The sequence below is a fragment of the Diabrotica undecimpunctata genome, chromosome 10 (assembly GCF_040954645.1).
Source record: "Diabrotica undecimpunctata isolate CICGRU chromosome 10, icDiaUnde3, whole genome shotgun sequence".
NCBI lineage: Eukaryota > Metazoa > Arthropoda > Insecta > Coleoptera > Chrysomelidae > Diabrotica > Diabrotica undecimpunctata.
The window spans coordinates 53,833,482-53,853,460 of record NC_092812.1 but is presented as its reverse complement, the minus strand read 5'-3'; the positions used below and the strand labels follow the sequence as shown (position 1 = coordinate 53,853,460).

Sequence of the window (19,979 nt, the reverse complement as noted above, 5' to 3'; positions counted from 1 at the left end):
ATATGACTAGCATCTGTTGGTACTATATATCAATTTCAACATATGGAAGTGAGAGCACTCTCTTGTTAGTAATTTCAGTGTAAATTATGACGAAACCAGAAATAACCCATAATATTCTCCCCGTGTGATCTTAGTATTTTCGTTGATTTAATAGTATAGGCCAGGGTATCCAACATTTCAATCAGCGGTATGTCAGAGTGGTTTTTATTAATTTTTATATATATTTGCAAAATGAAGAAGAAAGTTCAGTACAGGCAGTTAAACGGCTGATCCGTCAATTTAGACGTAAGAGCAAGTACCAACTTGCTGAAAAGCATACCCATACACAAAAGGAATATGTAATAAAATGTACTGCATAAACTATAGCGATATAAGCTATATATCTATTAATTATTAGGATATACAGTATTTTTTCTAATACACCTAGAACGATTGAGTAAATAGGTGAACTATAAAATAGGTGGATATTAGTGTGGAATTAGAAAAACTTAATAAATCGTTGATCAATTATTCACTATTAGGCAGTTAATGAGAAATGTTGGGAATACAAAAAAAAAACATTAAACTAGTTATTTATAAATTTTAAACAAACACTGATAATCATAAGAATAAAACTATGAAATACCATGGAAGAACTAGGCTTACCTAATAAACTAATTAATTTAACAAGGAATAATCTACAAGTAAAGTCAGACTTCAAGGAAAACTGTTGACTTATTTTCAAATGTACATTGATTTCAAACAGGAAGATTCCATTCCAAACTCTATTTAAAAAGTAAAATCCAATAGTCATAACCCAAAGTGCTTTAAAAAAGGTGAACGAATTAGCGAACAGCTGTTTTGAAAACTAAATATTATGAAACGAATTGAAGATATTATATTACACAAACTAAACCGCTTGTCTACAAAAATAAAATCAAGAAAATATGATACGACAGAAAAGACTAATGACTTTACAGCTAATTGCCACATAAATATCAATGTATAACGCAAATATTAGGACGATTGTATACATATAAGACAAATAACGATAAATGTTACAAATAAAGGTTAAAACATGCTTTTCAATTCGCGGTAAAAGATTTAATAGAGTTCAGCACACAACATAAATTCGTAACAAAATTCATATACCAGTAAACGGTACTCGAGACAGCAGCAAAGTAATTTTGGCAACAAATATGTAGGTTGTACTTTACACCATTGGAATCATAGCACCCGCTATGGAAAATTGGGAATAAGAAAAACATTAAGCTAGTTTGCAATGCTTGAGAGCATTGCCCGGAAAGCAAATACAGAAAATCTCACAGTTTAATAATTAAGGTCCTCATATTATAGGGACTTTTGACGATGAGTTTAACATAGTAGTGAGTATAATTATTAGTGAGAAAAAAACATTAATACATTCAATAGAAAAAATCGCAAAAAAGGGTCCTCCAAATCAACGATAATAAAAAAATATATGGCTATCATAAGAAGACTATCATAAGAAACAGAATAGGACATAATATTTCAATAGACCAGTATAACTTTGAAATATTTCATCGGTCTAAATATTTGGGATTTAAGAGCACTTTTAACAAAAACACTACAAAAGAGAATAACGACAGAATATAAGCTGGCAATTGCTACGTTTTAAGCAAAAAATTAAATCCAAAAATACATCCCGCAGTAAGAAAAATAATATTCTACGTATGTAAGTAAAACACGAACAATGAAAAAATAAAATAAGAGCCGATTGAGCATCGCAGAAAGAAGAATTCTTAGAGAAATATATAATTCTATTATGAATCAGATCACAAATCAATACGAAGTGCAAAACAATAACTTTATCGTTGAGATTTAGTTTCTTGTACGACGGTGCAATTTTTATATACCTGTTTGGCCTTAGCATTAGTTCCCGGTCTTAAAACACTTCTGACTGAGGGCAATCTTTCTAGCAATCCTGATGTAATTAATACCTGAGTTTTACTTACATTGTCTTATATATGTATATATCCTGATTTTAGTAGTATGTATTACACTTCTGGATTTAAAAGTGTTATGAGGTTATACATATATCAGTTTGCTACCTGAATTTTCCCTTTTGTCTCTTATGTGACAACGTTCTCTGCAATATCTAAAACGCTCAAATTTTTTAAAATTATTAGGGTCTATTGTTACGTTATATGCCCTATTTTACATCGTCTCTTTTGTCTGTTAATGAACATTTATTTGGTTTTCTCGTTACTATTATACCGTTTTTTTGCTGGTAATAGCATTATTCTATAGTATTCTCATATTTAATCTATGGAATAAATCAGGATAGCGGATAGATATTCTTTACTTTCTCGGAGAAATTATATTGTAACACACAAAAACCCTATTAAATTGCCAAAAACTTCCTTGCATATTCTACTTACTTATAAGGGGCAGCAGCAATATCAGTACCATAATAATGCATATATTCCTGGACTGGCTAATCGTTGGATAATAGGAAGTATGAATGTAGCAGTTTTAATGGTTTGGTGACTGCTTGCTAAAATCGGGGAGCAGAGATATCAGTACCAAGTTAATGTCTATAGGAGTTGCGGATACATTTTCTGATAACTTTTCTGAGTTCCTCCCTTTTTTTAACATATACTATAGAAGTCTCAAGTACAGTTCCCATGTATTTTGTGAAAGATGCATAAGGTATTTAGACATCGTTTTTTGTAAAATTAATGTTTTAGATTTTCAGATGTATAAACTTGACGTTCATTAATTTGGACTCATTTAGTTTAGGTTTCCAATTTTAAGTACATATGAATTTTATTTAATAACTGTTATAATTTTTTTGCTGCTACTTTGCTGTTGTCAAATACTGTGAGTATGACAGTGTCATTTCCAACTATGACCATGTAGGTATACTATTTGCAGGTTAAACTCCCATGCTATACTTTAGCAAAGGCCTAAGCTATGTCAAAAAAGACTAGCACAATTTTTTTTTCTAAAACGTGTTTCTCAACAAGTTTCTCACTTAGTTACCTATATCGATAATTCTGTATATTCAATTAATCATAGGATATTTTTTATCTCTGAATAAAAATAATCGGTTTGGATTCATAATATATAATCTCTTTTCTTTTATTATTAGTTTCATTAACTTAAGGTGGTTCTTAACTAGCTGTTTCTCAAACAGTTTTAACATTACTGATTTAACAAATATGAACAATTTGTTATATAAGATTTTGAATAAATCGAGTAGCGAATAATTAATAAAAATAAGCGATTCATTTATTTTGAAAAATTATGTAAATGCAAGTATCACCATATTTACTGATTCTTCATCATCATTCTCTTTGCCTTTATCCCTTTACGCCTTATCCTTATATACAGAGATATCTTTCTATCTTTCGCCATATCAAGATGAATTTCTTTCATACACATATTTCTCCTATTCGTTTCCCGTCATCTCTTTTTCGGTCTTTCTCTCCTACTACTTTCTGGGACCTGGAAAACCAGAATCCTATGTATCGCATGACTCTCGTGTCGACGATCAACATGCCCTAATTATCGTAACCTATGCTTCTTCATTTTTGCATAGATGAGGTGCTGCGCCTAGACTTCTGCCAATATTTTAATTTTTAATTTAATATTTTCTTTTTAAGCCACCTATCCATCTAAGCATTGTCATTTCGTTCAAATGCATTCATTGTTCTTATTTTTTTAACTGTCCAATTACGGTTTTATATCCGTTTTATGGAATTTACCTTTCAGTTTCGTAAGAACCTTTCTATCACACAAGACATCACTTGCTTCTTTCCATTTTATCCATCCTTATTTGAGTCTACTATATCTCCATCTATTTCCCCATTGCTTTGTAACATCAAATCTAGATTCCTAATTAAAACGATTTTTTTTTTCAATAATTTCACCAGTCAATATTACAACCTGATTTAAAGTGAAGTTGAAGTTAATTTTTAAATGCACACTTTAGATACTCTGGTTTTGTCTTCCTTAGTACCTTTTTGCTCAAGCGCCCATTTTCATTGTCTCAATCATTAATTGAATTCTCTCTCCTTATCTCTTACTAACACCACATCGTTAGCATACATCAGGCACCACAGAATATCTCCTTGACATGTTTTCGTTAATTTTTCCAACACTAATTAGAAGAGATAAGGGATTAGCACTGACCCCTGATGCAATACTATTCTTAAATGAAATTTATCAGTCTTACCCTCACCTGTTCTAACATTAGTTTTCCATTACTTGCCTTATGATAAAAATTGCATCCGTTGTTGATTTGTCTTGCGTGAATTTAAACTGATTTTTTAATATTTCTATTGGTTGGTAAGTTGGCTTTCTCTCTTCTAAAAGCATTTACTAACAGTGGCCATACCTAGTGCTACTGCTAATTCCAGTATATTATCTGCTGCGTTATTTCTAGTTCCAATGCCGTATCCTCCATCTATATGTTCATTTCCTTTGTCTAATTAGCCTATATTAGCGTTGAAGTTACCTTCTGTTATGAGTCATTTCTTAGTTGGAATATTTCTAAGTCTACCACCTAACTGATCATAGAAAGCTTTTCTTTTATCGTCACCTATTTACACATAGCGACATGGATTATGCCTGGAGGAACAACCGCTAACCAAATTGATCATGTCTTGATAGACAAACGGGCCGCAACAAGCATACAAGATGTGAAAAGCCGAAGAGGAGCATGCTGCGGATCTGACCATCTCCTAGTACAGATAAAATATAAATGCAGAATTCAGAGAAACAGGAAAGAAAGACAGGAACAAAGAACAGAACAGCTAGATATACAAAAATTTAAACAACAAGATGTCACACAGAACTATGAAAGAGAAATAACACAAACACTGACAGCACTAGGTACCGAAGAACATTGGGAAGAAATCAAAACAAAAGTTATTGACGCAGCAAGAAAAATCATAGGCAAGAATAAGAAAAATAAAAAAAAGGAATGGTTCAATGACTAGTGTAATAAGGCCATACAGAAAAGAAATGAAGAACACAAGACATATATGGAAAGAAGAAACAGAGAAAGAAGGGCAAGTTACCAAGATTCAAGACGGAGGGCAGATAAAATATGCCGAACAAAGAAAAGAAAATACGAAAACGGAATATACAAAAAATGGAAGAAAATGTTCAGAGGAACAATATAAGACAGGCGTACAGATATCTACGCAATTTAAGAGAAGGATATAAACCCCGAACAAATCTATGCAGAAATCAAGAAGGGCAAATAACCAGTGGTCCAAAAGAAATAAAATCAGTCTGGAAAACCTATTTCCAAACTCTTTTAGGGACACAAGAAAATGAAGATCATATTGACATGCATCACAATGAGCGAGACACCGAAAATATAGAACCCCCAACGATGAAAGAGGTAAAACAGGCAATACGAGCACGAAAGATCAATAAGGCTCCAGGTATTGACAACGTCCCACCTGAGCTATATAAATTAGGTGGCGATCACCTAGTAGGACAAATGCATGTGCTCATGAACAAGATTTGGAATGATGAAAAGATCCCTAATGATTGGAAAACTGGGATTATATGCCCAATTTATAAAAAAGGGGATAAACTAAAATGCGAAAATTATCGCGGCATAACCCTCTTGTGCACGGCGTACAAAATTTTTACTTACATACTAAACAAACGACCGGTTTCTGAGAAGGAAGATCTACAACTGACCAACTATTCACAGTGAAACAAATCTTAAACAAATCGTGGGAATACGACATTGACGTCCACAAAATATTCATAGATTTCAAACAAGCCTACTACTTAATTAATAGGAACAAGTTATATCAAATATTGCAGAGCTTTAATATCCCCCAAAAATACATCCGACTGGTAAAAACAACAATGGATTCGCCAATAGCAACTGTCAGAGTCAAAAATTAGCTCACTGAAAATTTTACGATAGCCCAAGGATTAAAGCAAGGAGACGGGCTTGTACCAACACTATTCAACCTGACCTTGGAATATGTGATAAGACAGCTGATTATTGGAAGAGGTAATCTCCTAATAATACAGATTGCCCTATGCCGATGATATCAGCATCATGTCTTGCAGAACAGAAGAGGCGGCAGAAATATATTCACAATTAAAATCAAAGGCAAAAGAGACCGGACTAGAAATAAATATTCAAAAGACAAAAAAGTTAACACAGGCAAGAGCTAGGGGAAACAGACGCACAGTTGAATTAGAGAACGATATTGAAACGGTAGAAAGTTTCATATATTTAGGAGTTACATTAAACACGGATGGAACAGAAGAGCCAGAAATCCAAAGATAAATAGTAAAGGGAAACAAAGCTTATTTTTCACTCGATCATGTGTTTCGCTCCAACAACACACACTGGAGATCGAAAATCAGGGTCTACAAAACTATTATCAGACCAATAGTATGTTATGGATGCGAGACATGGGTGATGACAGAAGAGACAAAAAGAAAACTGGAAGTCTTCGAAAGAAAAGTCCTAAGAAAGATATTTGGACCTATTAACGAAAACGGAATATGAAGATCCAGGTATAACCATGAACTCTACCAACTGTTCAAAGAGACACCGATCTCAGAATTCGTTAAACTTCAGAGACTTCCCTGGGCTGGTCATGTAGTAAGAATGGAGACAGAAAGATTGACGAAAAGAGCCCTTGATAGTAAAATGCAGGGCGCAAGACCAAAAGGAAGGCCACGGAGAAGATGGGAGGATGAAGTGGCAGCGGACGCGCAAAATTTGCTAGACGTGAGAACCTGGAGAAGATCGGCGCGAGACCGATAAGGTTGGAGGCATAGTTTGGAGGAGACCAAGGCCCGATTTGGGCTGTAGCGCTATTGGAGAGAGAGAGAGATGTAGATGGTGGATCCAAGCTCAACATCGTTGAAAAGTTCTCTCAGCTGACTGGTTTTTTCCTCTCTCACTTTGAGTTTTTCTTTGCTTCTTTGCCGGCAAAGATAAGACTTTTCTATTTATCACATGGTTTTATCTGCACTAGAAATACGTCACATTTGTGTTAGACGGCAGAAATATATTCACAATTAAAATCAAAGGCAAAAGAGACCGGACTAGAAATAAATATTCAAAAGACAAAAAAGTTAACACAGGCAAGAGCTAGGGGAAACAGACGCACAGTTGAATTAGAGAACGATATTGAAACGGTAGAAAGTTTCATATGTCTTACCTATGAGTTTTAGTGAAGTAAAGTTTCTTTATCTCTAGATATGCCCTCAATTTTTATAAACATAATTAGAATAGGTTGTCCTAAAACGTTCGAGTTGACAAAATCATATTGAACGGGTGATTGAATAATTGGCCGATTAATTAGTTAATCATTACCCAGGGTACGTCTTATTGCAATGGTCTCATTAGTACTTTAATCTTCGTGAAGCCTCCTGCTTTTGGCCCCTTAAGTAATGGCTTATCATTTACTTTTCATTAAAAATTTAATTTTTATATACAGACTATTACTATTCGACGATATTTCGAATCAGATTTGTGTACTAATAACTGTAGGTATTAAAGAGTCTTTTTATGCAGAGTAAATAAGTTTGTAATTTCAGTCACAAGTCGTTTATATGGATAATAAACAGTTAAAATAAGTGTTCAAAATTTTAACTACCTATATCGGCGCTATTGATCTTGACAATGGCTACTTAGACATAGTATTTTTTAGTATGTAATATATTCTGGATCATATTACATACGTGCCAATGTGCTGCTGTTGAGCGATATTGATATATTTAATGTATGGAGGATATATTGTTCCCATTCCTATTTACTATGCACGTGTTTAAAAATAATATTTGAAAAAAATATATTGAAGGGAAGTACTTTTACCTATGGTAGCGACAATCAAATTTATTTCTTACACTTTAACGTTTCGTGGTAAAAATGATTTTGTGTGAAAATAATGGTGATTAAATAGGTGCTTTGGAATATTTATTGAGTTCAATCTAACTGCAAGATTGGTATAATAAATTATTTATCCCTACAATATGTGATGAATTTATTTCTATTGTATTGAAATATCTGCAACTCATAAGAGTGAACAAATTACAGAAAGCGAAATTTTACTCTCTAATTATTGATTCAACACCTGATATAGATCAGCGTACCGTCATTCTCCACTATGTTCTTTTAACTGGTATAAAAGGGGGATTTTTGAGATTTGAGACTCATCAAACTGATGGTTCGGTAGTCACTACATCTTTTTGCATTTGCTTTTTTAGGTATCGTCACAAAAATCGACAGCCGCCAATCCGTTGGTATATAGACAGTTTCATAAATTTTATTAAACAGATGAAGGAGAGATATTTTACCTGAACTTTGGAAGCACTTTATTATTTCACTCGGTATTTCATCTGGTCCCGTCGCTTTTCGGGTCTTTGCTAATCGTATTGCTTGTTCAATTTCGTCCATAGTTATGTCAGGTCCTGTAACTACTTCGTTAATTTTAAGCTCGGGCCTTTCATCACTAAACAGTTCCTTAATATACTCTTTCCATCTGTCTATTTTATGCGAATTAGTGATAGTCAGTTTTCCGTCTCTATCAACGTTGTTATTTGCCTGTTTTTTTTTTCTGACCTGTCAGTTGTTTTATTTTTTTATACATATTAAATTAATCATGTTTTCCCTGTAATTCTTCAATTTCTGAACATTTGTTTTCGAAGTATGTTTGTTTTGCAGATTTTATTTTAGTCCTTATCTCTTTATTAATTACTTTATACATTTCTACGTTTTGGTTCTTAAAATTGCGTCTTTTTTCGATCAAATTCAAAATCTCATCGTTCATCCACCGTTGCTTTTTTTGACTGCTCTCTTTTAAGTTTGGAGTTGAGTTGCTTATAATCGTTTTGATTTGGTTCCAATGATCCTCGATGGATTCTTGTTGTTCATAATTATCAAAATTGCTCTCTAAATTGTTTGCAATCATCTGGCTATTGTTTATAATAAAATCCATATACAGTTTGTTATAGGATCGTTGTTGCTTTATCCGTTTAAGTTTTAATTTTATTTCTGCTAACAACAGATTGTGATCAGATGGAACATCAGCACCAGGAAGAGTTTTTACAGACTTTACTGCATTTCTGTAACGCTCACTGATAGTTATGTAGTCAATTTGATTTCTGACGATATTACGGGGAGTGTTTGCTGGAGATTTCCATGTAAATAATCTCCGTTTAGGTAGTTTGAAAAAGGTGTTCTTTATACATAGGTTATGTTCTTTGCGGAGCACAGAGCCACCTTCTCTGTCGCTCACGTGGGTAACTCCAATCTGGCGCGTCCATGTCGCGGGGATTGGCATCTATCATTTCAGTAGACCGGAGTGAATACATGGCCAAGTCCAGATCGGGACCCAGTTCTGTGGGGTATAACACTGACCCCTACCTAGGGATACAGGTGAGGACCACAACGGTAGGCACGGCGGAGAAGAAGATCTTCGGTGCGACGTGGATGGCGGAAGTGGCATCCCTGGATTTTAGGGATGGTATAAAATCAAACCGATACCGTCCGACCCATATTGGGCGGTTGTCAATAGTGTCTGTACCCATAATGGGCGGCTGAACTAAAAACTCGTCAACACGCAAAGCAAGCGTGACGTTTTAATTGCTATTACCCCTTTGTTATGTCAGATACAAATACAAAAACGGATTTACCCCAGGTGAGTAGAAAGAAAAATTCAGAATCTCACACTGATAGACTATCAGTCAGTCCCACAGATTCTGGGGGGGACAAAATTCTGACATATTTTAGAAAACCATCTAACAGATATATATTTCTAAAAATTGCAACTTTCAATGCAAGAACCCTGCTATCAGAAGAAAAATTCATAGAAATGGAATCTGAACTTAATAAAATCAATTGGGACATTGTTGGAGTCGCTGAGGTCAGAAGGAAAGGAGAAAGCCTAACCACTTTAAAATCCGGTCACATTTTCTATCATGTCGGAGAAAACGATGGGAATGGAGGTATTGGGCTCTTTATTAATAAAAAACTAGCTGAGAATATCATATTAGTAAAAGCAGTTTCCACAAGAGTTATACTTGCAAAATTACAACTAAACACCCGTTACTCCATAAAGATCATTCAAGTCTATGCACCAACATCGAGTCACGCTGACGAAGAAATAGAACAGTTCTATGATGACTTGTACACAGCTGTTTCAGAAAACCAAGAACATTTTACGGTAATATGTGGCGACTTTAATGCCAAAATAGGAATAAGCGCTGATCCAGCTGAAAATGCCCTCGGAAATTTTGGCACATCAGATAGAAACGAAAGGGGCAAAATACTCTTAAATTTCCTATTAGAAAACAATCTATATTTAATGAATAGCTTCTTCTATAAGGAAATCCATAGAAGATGGACTTGGAAGAGCCCCGATAGTAAGACAAAAAATGAGATCGGACAATGGACAACTCAGGGCTGATTGATGATGATGATGATGTTCTTTGCAAAATCTGAGAAATAATCTCCTCTTTCATTTCTATCGCCCAGTCCATAACATCCAATAATGTTACTTTGTCTGCCTTTTCCTATCTTAGCATTAAGGTCACCCATCAGAATAGTAAGATCTCTAGTCTTGAGTTGGTCAGTGACGGTCTTTACATCGGTGTAGAACTTTTCAAGTTCTTCCAGTTCACTTTCCGCTGTCGGTGCATACACTTGTATTAAATTTATATTTCTGGGTTTCGCGTTCAACTGAATCATTATGACCCGTTCAGATACCTGGCATATCGCCCTGTCACATTTGCTAACATCCTTTGTGACTATGAATCCTACACCATTACGATGATAATTACTGTCTTCTCCTGCATAATACACTTCATGATCATCCACATGGCATTGGCCAGATCGGGGCCATCACATTTCACTAATACCCAGAATTGATATTTGCAGTCTTCTTATCTCATTTATGGCATTCTGTGTTTTTCCGGGTTCATATAAACTCCGCACATTCCATGTGCCTATTCTACAGCTTTTTTCGATATCAAATTTGGCCAAGCTGGACCCATTATTCGCACCCCTACCTTATTTAAGAGGCGCCCGTACTCGGGGCCATCGTTTAATTCCTCAGCTATATTGATAAACCTGGGAAAAATAGTGTAGTAGTCATTTCCTTGGATTTCTAAACCGCTGTGTACATGCTGTTTAAGTGGTTACCACCGCACCGGGTACTGTTATGTTTTGACCGTTCTGGCCTACATAACTTCCGCTTAATACAAATACTGAAAGACCAGCTACCGCTTTCCAGGTTTGATTTTATATAAACCCTAAAACCATTGCGCGGCCACCTCCGCCCTCCAGACCGTTGTAAAGACCTTCTTCTCCGCCCTGGATGCCGTTGTGGTCTTCATCCATAACCCTGGAGAAGGGACCCTTAACAGGTACTAGTTTCCCGGGCCAGGAAACACCTGGAATCTGCGGAAGGCAGGGATTGATTCACTTTCCCTGATAGGACTGTCCAAAAAGTAGTTCCTACCCGCTATCCGCGAATCTCTATATACAGCAGTTTTAATATATTAAAATGAGTGAGTTTATTATCTAAGGGGATGTCATATAGTTTTTACAGAAATTCCCTTTAATTTAAGGTGTCGTAAGCGGTATTTAGATTTACAAATACCACCCCTGATGCCTGATATCTTTCGTACTCGTTGTTACTTTTTGCACTCACGATGACCTCTATTAACATAAGTGACCAATTTAAAAAGTGATTTATAAATTATTGTAATTTAAATTTTATTAATTTATGAAACAAATATTGCACGTCATAAACTGTAGCAATCAGAAAGTTACTAAGATCTCCCTGCTGTACAGAGTTTTCTATAATTTTATGTGGTAACAAATATTAGAGTACTACTACTTTCTTAAACTGTTACACGAAAACTCCACTCGATATACGTACATTTATATGATAAATGTTTCATTTAAAAGAAAATACTAATGCATAAAAATGGAAACTTTCCAAGTTTATAATAGACGCTTACTTAAGTTTAAAAATAATTAAAGCAAGTAATATAAATTACTACCTTGCCTAATAAACATAAAAGTAATATAAATTTATATGTCGGTTAACAATTTATATTATAAAAATTTTAACTACGTTAGCCAAGTATCTATGAAATTCCTCGATGCCTCAATTGATGAATATTAATATAAATTTCAAGTCCCACAATATACCTGCTGTAAAATTTCAAAATCTACGACTAATAAAATTATTGGCAACATTGCAGGAGCTTAGTTTTGTACCAGACAAGGTGTATACGGATCCCAAAAATGTTTTAACGTATTACGGAGCCTACTTGATCCTATGTGTTGGTCGGAGTTTACATAAAGCGCTACTTAGATAATAATATACTCGGTGTATATTCTCCTAGAGTTCGTATAACACCGTTTTAGTACGGAGCCCACATTAACCGCTAGATCTATATATATATATATATATATATATATATATATCTCTCGTCTCAGCCAAAATTAACCGGCCCCGGTTATCCGATTTTAGTGATTTTTTTAATATGTTGTAGCGTTATTCCTTGACAATATCTTTATAATAATATTGTTGCTAAACAGGTAAATTTTCATTGTGTACCAGGTGTACGAATCAAACTGTGTTTTTTTTAAGTTTGCATCACTCTGTGGAATATTCTAGCATTTGTAGAATACTAAAATTAAATCGTAACTATAACCTCACGTTTTCTCAACGTTTTGTTTTTTGATTGATTCGCTTTTGTTAAATAATACAAAAGTTAGGTGGTTTAACAACTAGACATGTTTTTTATCAATTTTGGCCATGGTAGAACTTGAATCCCGACCTCATTAAGGTACTCACGGGTAGATCTTGCTGTATAGCAACGTGCATTGCCATGCATTAGTCTGAAATTATCACCAATGAATGGTGCAAAAGGCATGATATGGTCTTGGAGAACTTCTTGCACGTATACTTGGGCATTCACACTGCCTCTACCGAACACATCAATCAAATCATTATTGACCGTCCTCGGTAAGCCACTGTTTCGGTTATAGCGCATGCAGCAAACCTTTCATTTTGACGCCTATAGACACGTTGGCATCCATCTGGAACTGTTAGGCTATTCTGCTCTCATCTGAGAACAGTATATTGTAGAGTAGAGTGGCCATTATTTTTTATTTTTATTAAAATAGTTTACTCTGATCTTATGATTAAAGGAAACTGAGAGTCTGTACCTAAAGAGCTCCCAATTTAAGTAAAACGTTAATAGGGCAGAAAGTGTGGGATGGTGCCTCTATTAGATCATTTGTGATAGTTAGTTTTAAAAACTCAAGTCCAATCCTTACGTCAAGGTGGAACAGCAATACCTTATATTTCTATTTACGTGATGTATTATTTTATCACCAACTCTTTCATATTATCACCAACTCTTTTATAGTTTTTTATTTATTGTTTCTATTGATCAATACGATTAATTTTATTTCGCATAAACACTATACGTTTAAAAATCTTTTCTTTCATTGCTGTTCCAAACCAACCATCAATTAAAAATAGGATTAAAAAAGACAAGAGATAGCATAACACGAAAAATCCTTCATGCTTCTTACAAATAGAATTTCTTTTGATGATTTTACTCACGGAGGCTTTGAACACGGTGAAAAACTTGATGTGAGCAGAATGTGAAAAATAATTCTCGTAAGCTGTATATATTATTGATGTGAGAGTTTTGTAATTAAAAGAAGCAATTAGTCGAGACTAGGAGTAATTTAATGAGGAAATTTTAATTAATTTTTAAACATGGCGCTTTGTCCTAGTATAATTATGTTTAAAACAACATTACGACGGTTTTTAAGTTTACATTTAACGTCATAAAAAATATCATTATATCTCAATTAAAACAGCACTAGACCAGAATAAAATAATACATTCTTTAGACACAACCATTACACATAAAAATATTGAACACTGATTTGATGGACATTTAGGCGAAAAAATAATCATAGTATACACAACTTTGATTTTATTAAATGGGAAAATACATCATGTGACACCTCATTGAAAGGCTTTGTGTTTAATTTGATGTAAAATATTTTTAACGTTTTTTCGCAGGTTTAAAAATATATATTTGTTGCAGGAATGTCCTACCGGAATGGTTGATGAAGAATCCTTTAAGCAGATATTTTCCCAGTTTTTTCCTTTAGGCGGTAAGTTGAAAATTATTTATTTATTTATTTATTATTTACGGGCAAACTCAATTAACAATAAGTACAAAATACAATCATAAATTAAACACAAATATTTTTACGAGAACAGATCGTCAGCCTGTGGCTCAATATTCCTCCTTTGTCCAGGCGTAGGATCGTAATTGGTAGTTTGCAAACTACACAAACTAACCCCAGGCATATATAATTATTGTATTAGTATTACACCATTATTTAAGATGCTAAAATAATCTATAAATAGATACCTAACTTTACAACAGTCTGATTAACCATATTGTGAGTGAAATAGGGGGTATAAATATAGACACAATAAGTTGCTTGCGTGTAAAATTAGGCATGTTGTTTTATTATGATTATATTGACATCAGGAATGCCGCATTAATTTCTATGCCTTTAAACCATAAGCTAAAGCAAAAAACTATCAAAAATGAACACCCATAACTTTGTTTATCTCAGAACTTACTTCCGGGGCTCAGTATCAATTATCTGGGCCTATCTTTTGTTTTCAATAAAACAAACTAAACTTTATGTCGATTCTCCTTATGCCGTTGCTCCACACCTCCTGATCTCGTTTACTCTCGTACCAAAACATATGCGGCCTCGCCTCAAATAATTCTTATATTAAAAGAAAGACTTACAAATTGTGGATTTGATGATTTTTTCTTACTCTGTCACGGCTTTCTGCTGCCACAAACAACTTCACAAACTTTCTTTATCTCGCAACGTCCACACCTTTTTTTCTTATCACCGGAAACAACGTTTTCTCTTGCAGTTCCATCTTCGACTCCTCGTTTTTCCTTTGCCCCAAAAAAAACCAAACTAACTTCCCTTTCCTCTTTCGAACCAATCAAATAACTCAAAATAAAAATATCTTACCATCTCCTCTCTTTCTCTCGTCACACTTTTCTCACCATACTGTCTTTTATTAGAATCCACTATCAAATTCCTTTGTCAACAACCCTAACACCATTCATTGTTTTTTTTTTTAATTGAATAGATAGCTTTCGTTTTTACACAATTTACATTACCTGGAAAAACCGAAGTTCATTTTTATATTATACAAATTCTTACTTTCTAAATCTAAGTTAAATAACGAAATATACAAATAGTTCTTGGTAAACAAATTTTAGGGAAACACAAACGACCTTTCATTGTCTTGTTTGTTTGCACAAGTTTTTATACACTTTTAAACTTCTCATTGTTTGATGACGCACTTTACCTACATTAATTACATATTCTTAATCTAAAGAAACAGATGCCTGCATATTCCAATTCCTTTAAAATTTGAGATTCATAATATATATATATATATATATATATATATATATATATATATATATATATATATATATATTATATATATACAGTGATGAGTGTCTTACGACCCGGCAAAATGGCGGAAAGGATAGAAGACAGATTAAGTTGTGAGATAGTATGAGGTAAAGATAGTTCTTGACGTGGCTATTTCACTTCAGTCATAATTATACGGATGACCTCGAAAATATTTTATTTTAATAATTTCTGATGTTAGAATAAATGATTGAATAAATTAAGATATATTATAGTAAAAAACATTAATTATTAGCGATTTTAAATTATAAATCTTTAAGTTTATTTAATAATAAAAATAACTTAACTGAAATATTTGATTAAACTAAAGGTAGGAATGTCCATCCGAAAACAATTATTGTGTGTGGAATTGGTGTAATAGTTAGAGAAGTGGTCTAGTGACAAGAAGATTGAGGTTCAATTCACACCAAGGATAAAATTTTTGTTTTACTCAATCAAAAAGTAATAGAAAATATGATACATATTAGGTAAAAAGTTTTCGAAAAACTCATTATTTACAATTTATTCTTATTCCAATGTTAAAAAATAGAAATACAAATTAATTCAAATTCAATTTCAGTTTTACAGTCTTCAGTTGTGATTGCAAAATAATCCGGTTAAGACTGTTTAATGCCAAATCCATCACTAAATTCTCAGTGTTAATATCAATTCCTCTGTACAGGTAATGATCTTCAAAACAATTAACATTAATTAACATTGTAATGGATGCGCGCGAACAGCTGCCTGCTTTACAGCTAACCAAATCATCAAGCCATCAAATAATAACATACCGAGAAGTGTTTTTGCACGGTAAACAGAAACTTTTTATTGAAAAAACAATTCGTAAAAATGGTTTTAACGGTCGAGGAAAAAGTGCAAATTGTTGTCTGGCATGTGAATGGATTATCAGACAACATGATTAGACAACAATTTGTAAATATGTTTCCAAATAGGCCGGCTCCAGCACGATCAACAATTCAGTCTATTATACGTAATTTTTTACTTATGGATCCGTATTCGCTCCAAGAGGAGTTCGTAGACGAAGGGAGGTAAATCCAGATTTGGAACTAAGGGACACTTTGATTTGTGCAAGTATTGAGCAAAATCCTACCCAATCAACATCTCGTCTCGGAGAACAATATGGAATTTCAAGATTTAGAGTAGGTAATATTTCTGATCTCTGAAAAAGATCTCTGATTCAATGAGAGGTATTAGTCCAGAAACATTAACTAATGTTAGACGAAACTTTTATAATAGATTGGGTTATTGTTCTGCTGCTAATGGAGGCTTATTCGAACATTTATTGTAAATACATTTCATTAGAATAATTTTTTTTTTATCTTTATAGAATTTCTACCTATTTAAATATTTTTTTTTTTTTTTTTTTTTTTTTTTTTTGTGGCATTGACTTTCGTCATTCAGCCAGTCTCGAAAGGTTATAATATATTCCTTAAAAAAGTATAGACAGATAAGTACAGATTATTTCTCTCAGACAAATGCACAGCGATATCCCTAAAACGTAAATATTTTTGGAAGTACGTTTATTTAGAACGTTCTTTTATGTTTGAAGAATGTTTACTTTATTTTCGAAAGTACGACATTGTTTTTTCAATAAGATTTTCATGTTTTACTATAACACTTCTAATAAAGACTGAAATAAATGTTTAGTGATTTAAAGCAAAACGATATAATATCTGCATAATTTCAAATTTTTAAAAAAGTAAAACTTTTATGTGGGATTTCAACCCTGAGCGCCTGCATGAGAACATCGTGACTTGAACTCTGATCCATCAAACTTTTATATTACTTTAGTGACAGTTTGGGTTATTGTTCTGCTGCTAATGAAGGCTTATTTGAACATATTTTTTTTATTTTTGTAGAATTTTTACTTATTTAAACATTCTTTAAACGTTCTTTTAATTTTGAAGAATTTTTACTTTATTTTCGAAAGTACGACGATACTTTTTTTTCAATAAGATATTTATGTTTAACCTTAAACACTTCTAATACTAGTAACGACTGACATAAATGTTTAGCGATTCAAAGCAAAACGATCTCTGCATAATTTCAAATTATTAAAAAAAAAAAAAAGAAAACCACATGTGGGTTTTGAACTGTAATCGTCTGGCGACGTCTGTGTCGAATTCTTACCACTAATCCACGAAGGATTGTGATTATTCCGTGACAAGAGTGTATGAAACTCCTCAAATCATAGTAGAAATTATTCTTGGTTAATAATTTCAAACTTTAGATTAAATAATTACTATTAATTAAATTATTTTATTCACATTTTTGCTTTATTGTGGTCAATCAGTTTTTAATTTATGCGAAATTAAAAAATGGAAATACGTCACACATACGTTACACATAATAATTATGACCGAGGTGATTTAGCTCGAAGCTAACGTCTAAAGGTGTGAGACTATCGATAGTGGTAATGTGAATTATAGGTTTCTACCGATTATTTCCCACCTCTACAAGTTTCATCTCTTTTTATTTCACAAGGTAACTGTGTTTTCTATCTCTTACGTTAAAAAGCCGGGTGGTAAGACACTCATCACTGTATACATATACAAACTTAATTTTTAAAACGATTTCCGAGTTCGAAATCGTAACCTTAAATAAGCCCCGGAAGTCTTAACTAATTGGGATTGACCTCTGTTCGGATCACCGAATATTCGGAATATCTGGGAAATCAACTAAAATACGCCAAAATCAACTAAGAAATTTTCGAATGTAACTTTAATATATACTAAGTAAATATAGTTTTGATTTCGGTTGGTTTGTAATAAATAATTACGATACAGTTGAATTGAGAAACAGAGAAGAGGTATAGTTGCAGGCAACGCTTAATAGGGTAATGGTGTGGTGGAGTAAGTCACTTCCACTGTAACAATACGGAATACGGACTAAAATATGTAGCCGAACGGTTACCGAACGGTCGGGTGGTTGGTGGTGGTTGTTTAAGTCCGTTAGTTTTCCTCTCGAATTGGGACTATTTAGTGCTCTGTCTGATTGAAGTGATTCTTGCAGAAGCACACTTTAGTTTGTCTTATTTTTAACTGCAATTTGTATTGTTAGAAAGCTGAATCATAATACTCTTTTAATATATACATTTCTGTGTTAAACTAAAAGAAATGTCGAAATGTAGAAAGAATTATACAAAAGTAAATTAGCAGTTGCACTAGGCGTTTAATAAAGCCATAAATAGTGACGAAAAAATTGTGCTAAAATTTTGAGCAGTTAAAAAGCGCTGGAGTAAAAACACAAGAACAACACTATTAGAATGATATCATTTTACAACAAATTTGACGGCCCTATCAGCGGCCTATTGAATCAGAAAAGACATTATAGTTAAAAAGCTTGAAGACTATCTTAAATCCTTGATCTTACATTTTTATTTAAACGGATGCATAACCTCTTGGAAGGCGAGACACATCTCGCACGAGCAAGTATATATCGCTAATGAGTGAAGACATAATCTTAAATAGTTGCCAAGCAAAAGCTTCTCTTCCAAAGAAGAATCATCCGCCCTGGGTTTAAAATAAACAAAGAGGTCTTACCATTTGCTTTTAGCAATGTTGTTTCTATTCATATATTCCTTTATTATCATCGGAATATCTCAAAATCCTTGTTCTTTGAAATTTGAACTCTCGTTCAGTTTTCTACAAGAATCAAACTCAGGCATTGACAAATAGTAATATCTACAGGTCGTAACGAAGTTGTTTTGCAGCGGATGGGAAAAGTTACGGAAGTGGTCAAAACAGTCACGTCACCCAGAGAGATATAGTATAGTTCATTTAATAATAAAAGGCAAGATAGATGAAAGAAATGGACCAGATCGAAGACGAATGACATGGCGCACAAACCTGAGAGAGTTTAACAGATCCTCTGCATCCCTTTTTACGAGCTGCCGCTAATAAAATTAGTATAGCCTATTTGATAACCAACACACGATAATCGAGCAGAACACAAGAAGAAGAAGAATCTCTGCAATAAATGGTTTAATTAACTATTCGTTTATTTAGGTATAAGATGTAATAAAAATAATAGTTTGTCTAACAAAACTTTGCTTTTGATTGAAAACGCCACTTGATATAAATCTCATGCAGTGTCATAAAACCGATTTTCTTGCTGTCCAATGTAACATCAAATCTGCAGCAGGCGAATAATGCTGTAGTATAAAATTAAATCTGTAATATGATCTTACAAACACTAATTGGTTAAGAAGAAGTCTGTGTGGTCAGAGAATATTTTTTGTAAGTCTAGAATTAGAAGAAACTGATCTTCTGGATGCAGCACCAATGAAACAAATGTTTTAACCTATTCTACAAATTATTGGATGCAAAAAAGCAGAAGAAATCTTTCTGTAACTAATTAAGTGATAGCTACAAAGTTCTATTAAATAACTTACAGGTCGAACACTCTATGATGAAAAAAAAATAAGGGGGTACGAGTTTGA

General features: G+C 33.4%; 1 protein-coding gene across 1 annotated transcript in view; it reads left to right on the top strand.

The window, feature by feature from the left end:
• LOC140452084 (A-type potassium channel modulatory protein KCNIP2-like) overlaps nt 1–19,979 on the top strand; it is a 294,909-nt gene that overhangs the window by 186,635 nt on the left and 88,295 nt on the right. The window contains exon 3 of the mRNA XM_072546140.1: nt 14,101–14,170. Within this exon, the coding sequence (XP_072402241.1) occupies nt 14,101–14,170 (70 nt within the window). The remainder of the gene's footprint in view (nt 1–14,100; nt 14,171–19,979) is intronic.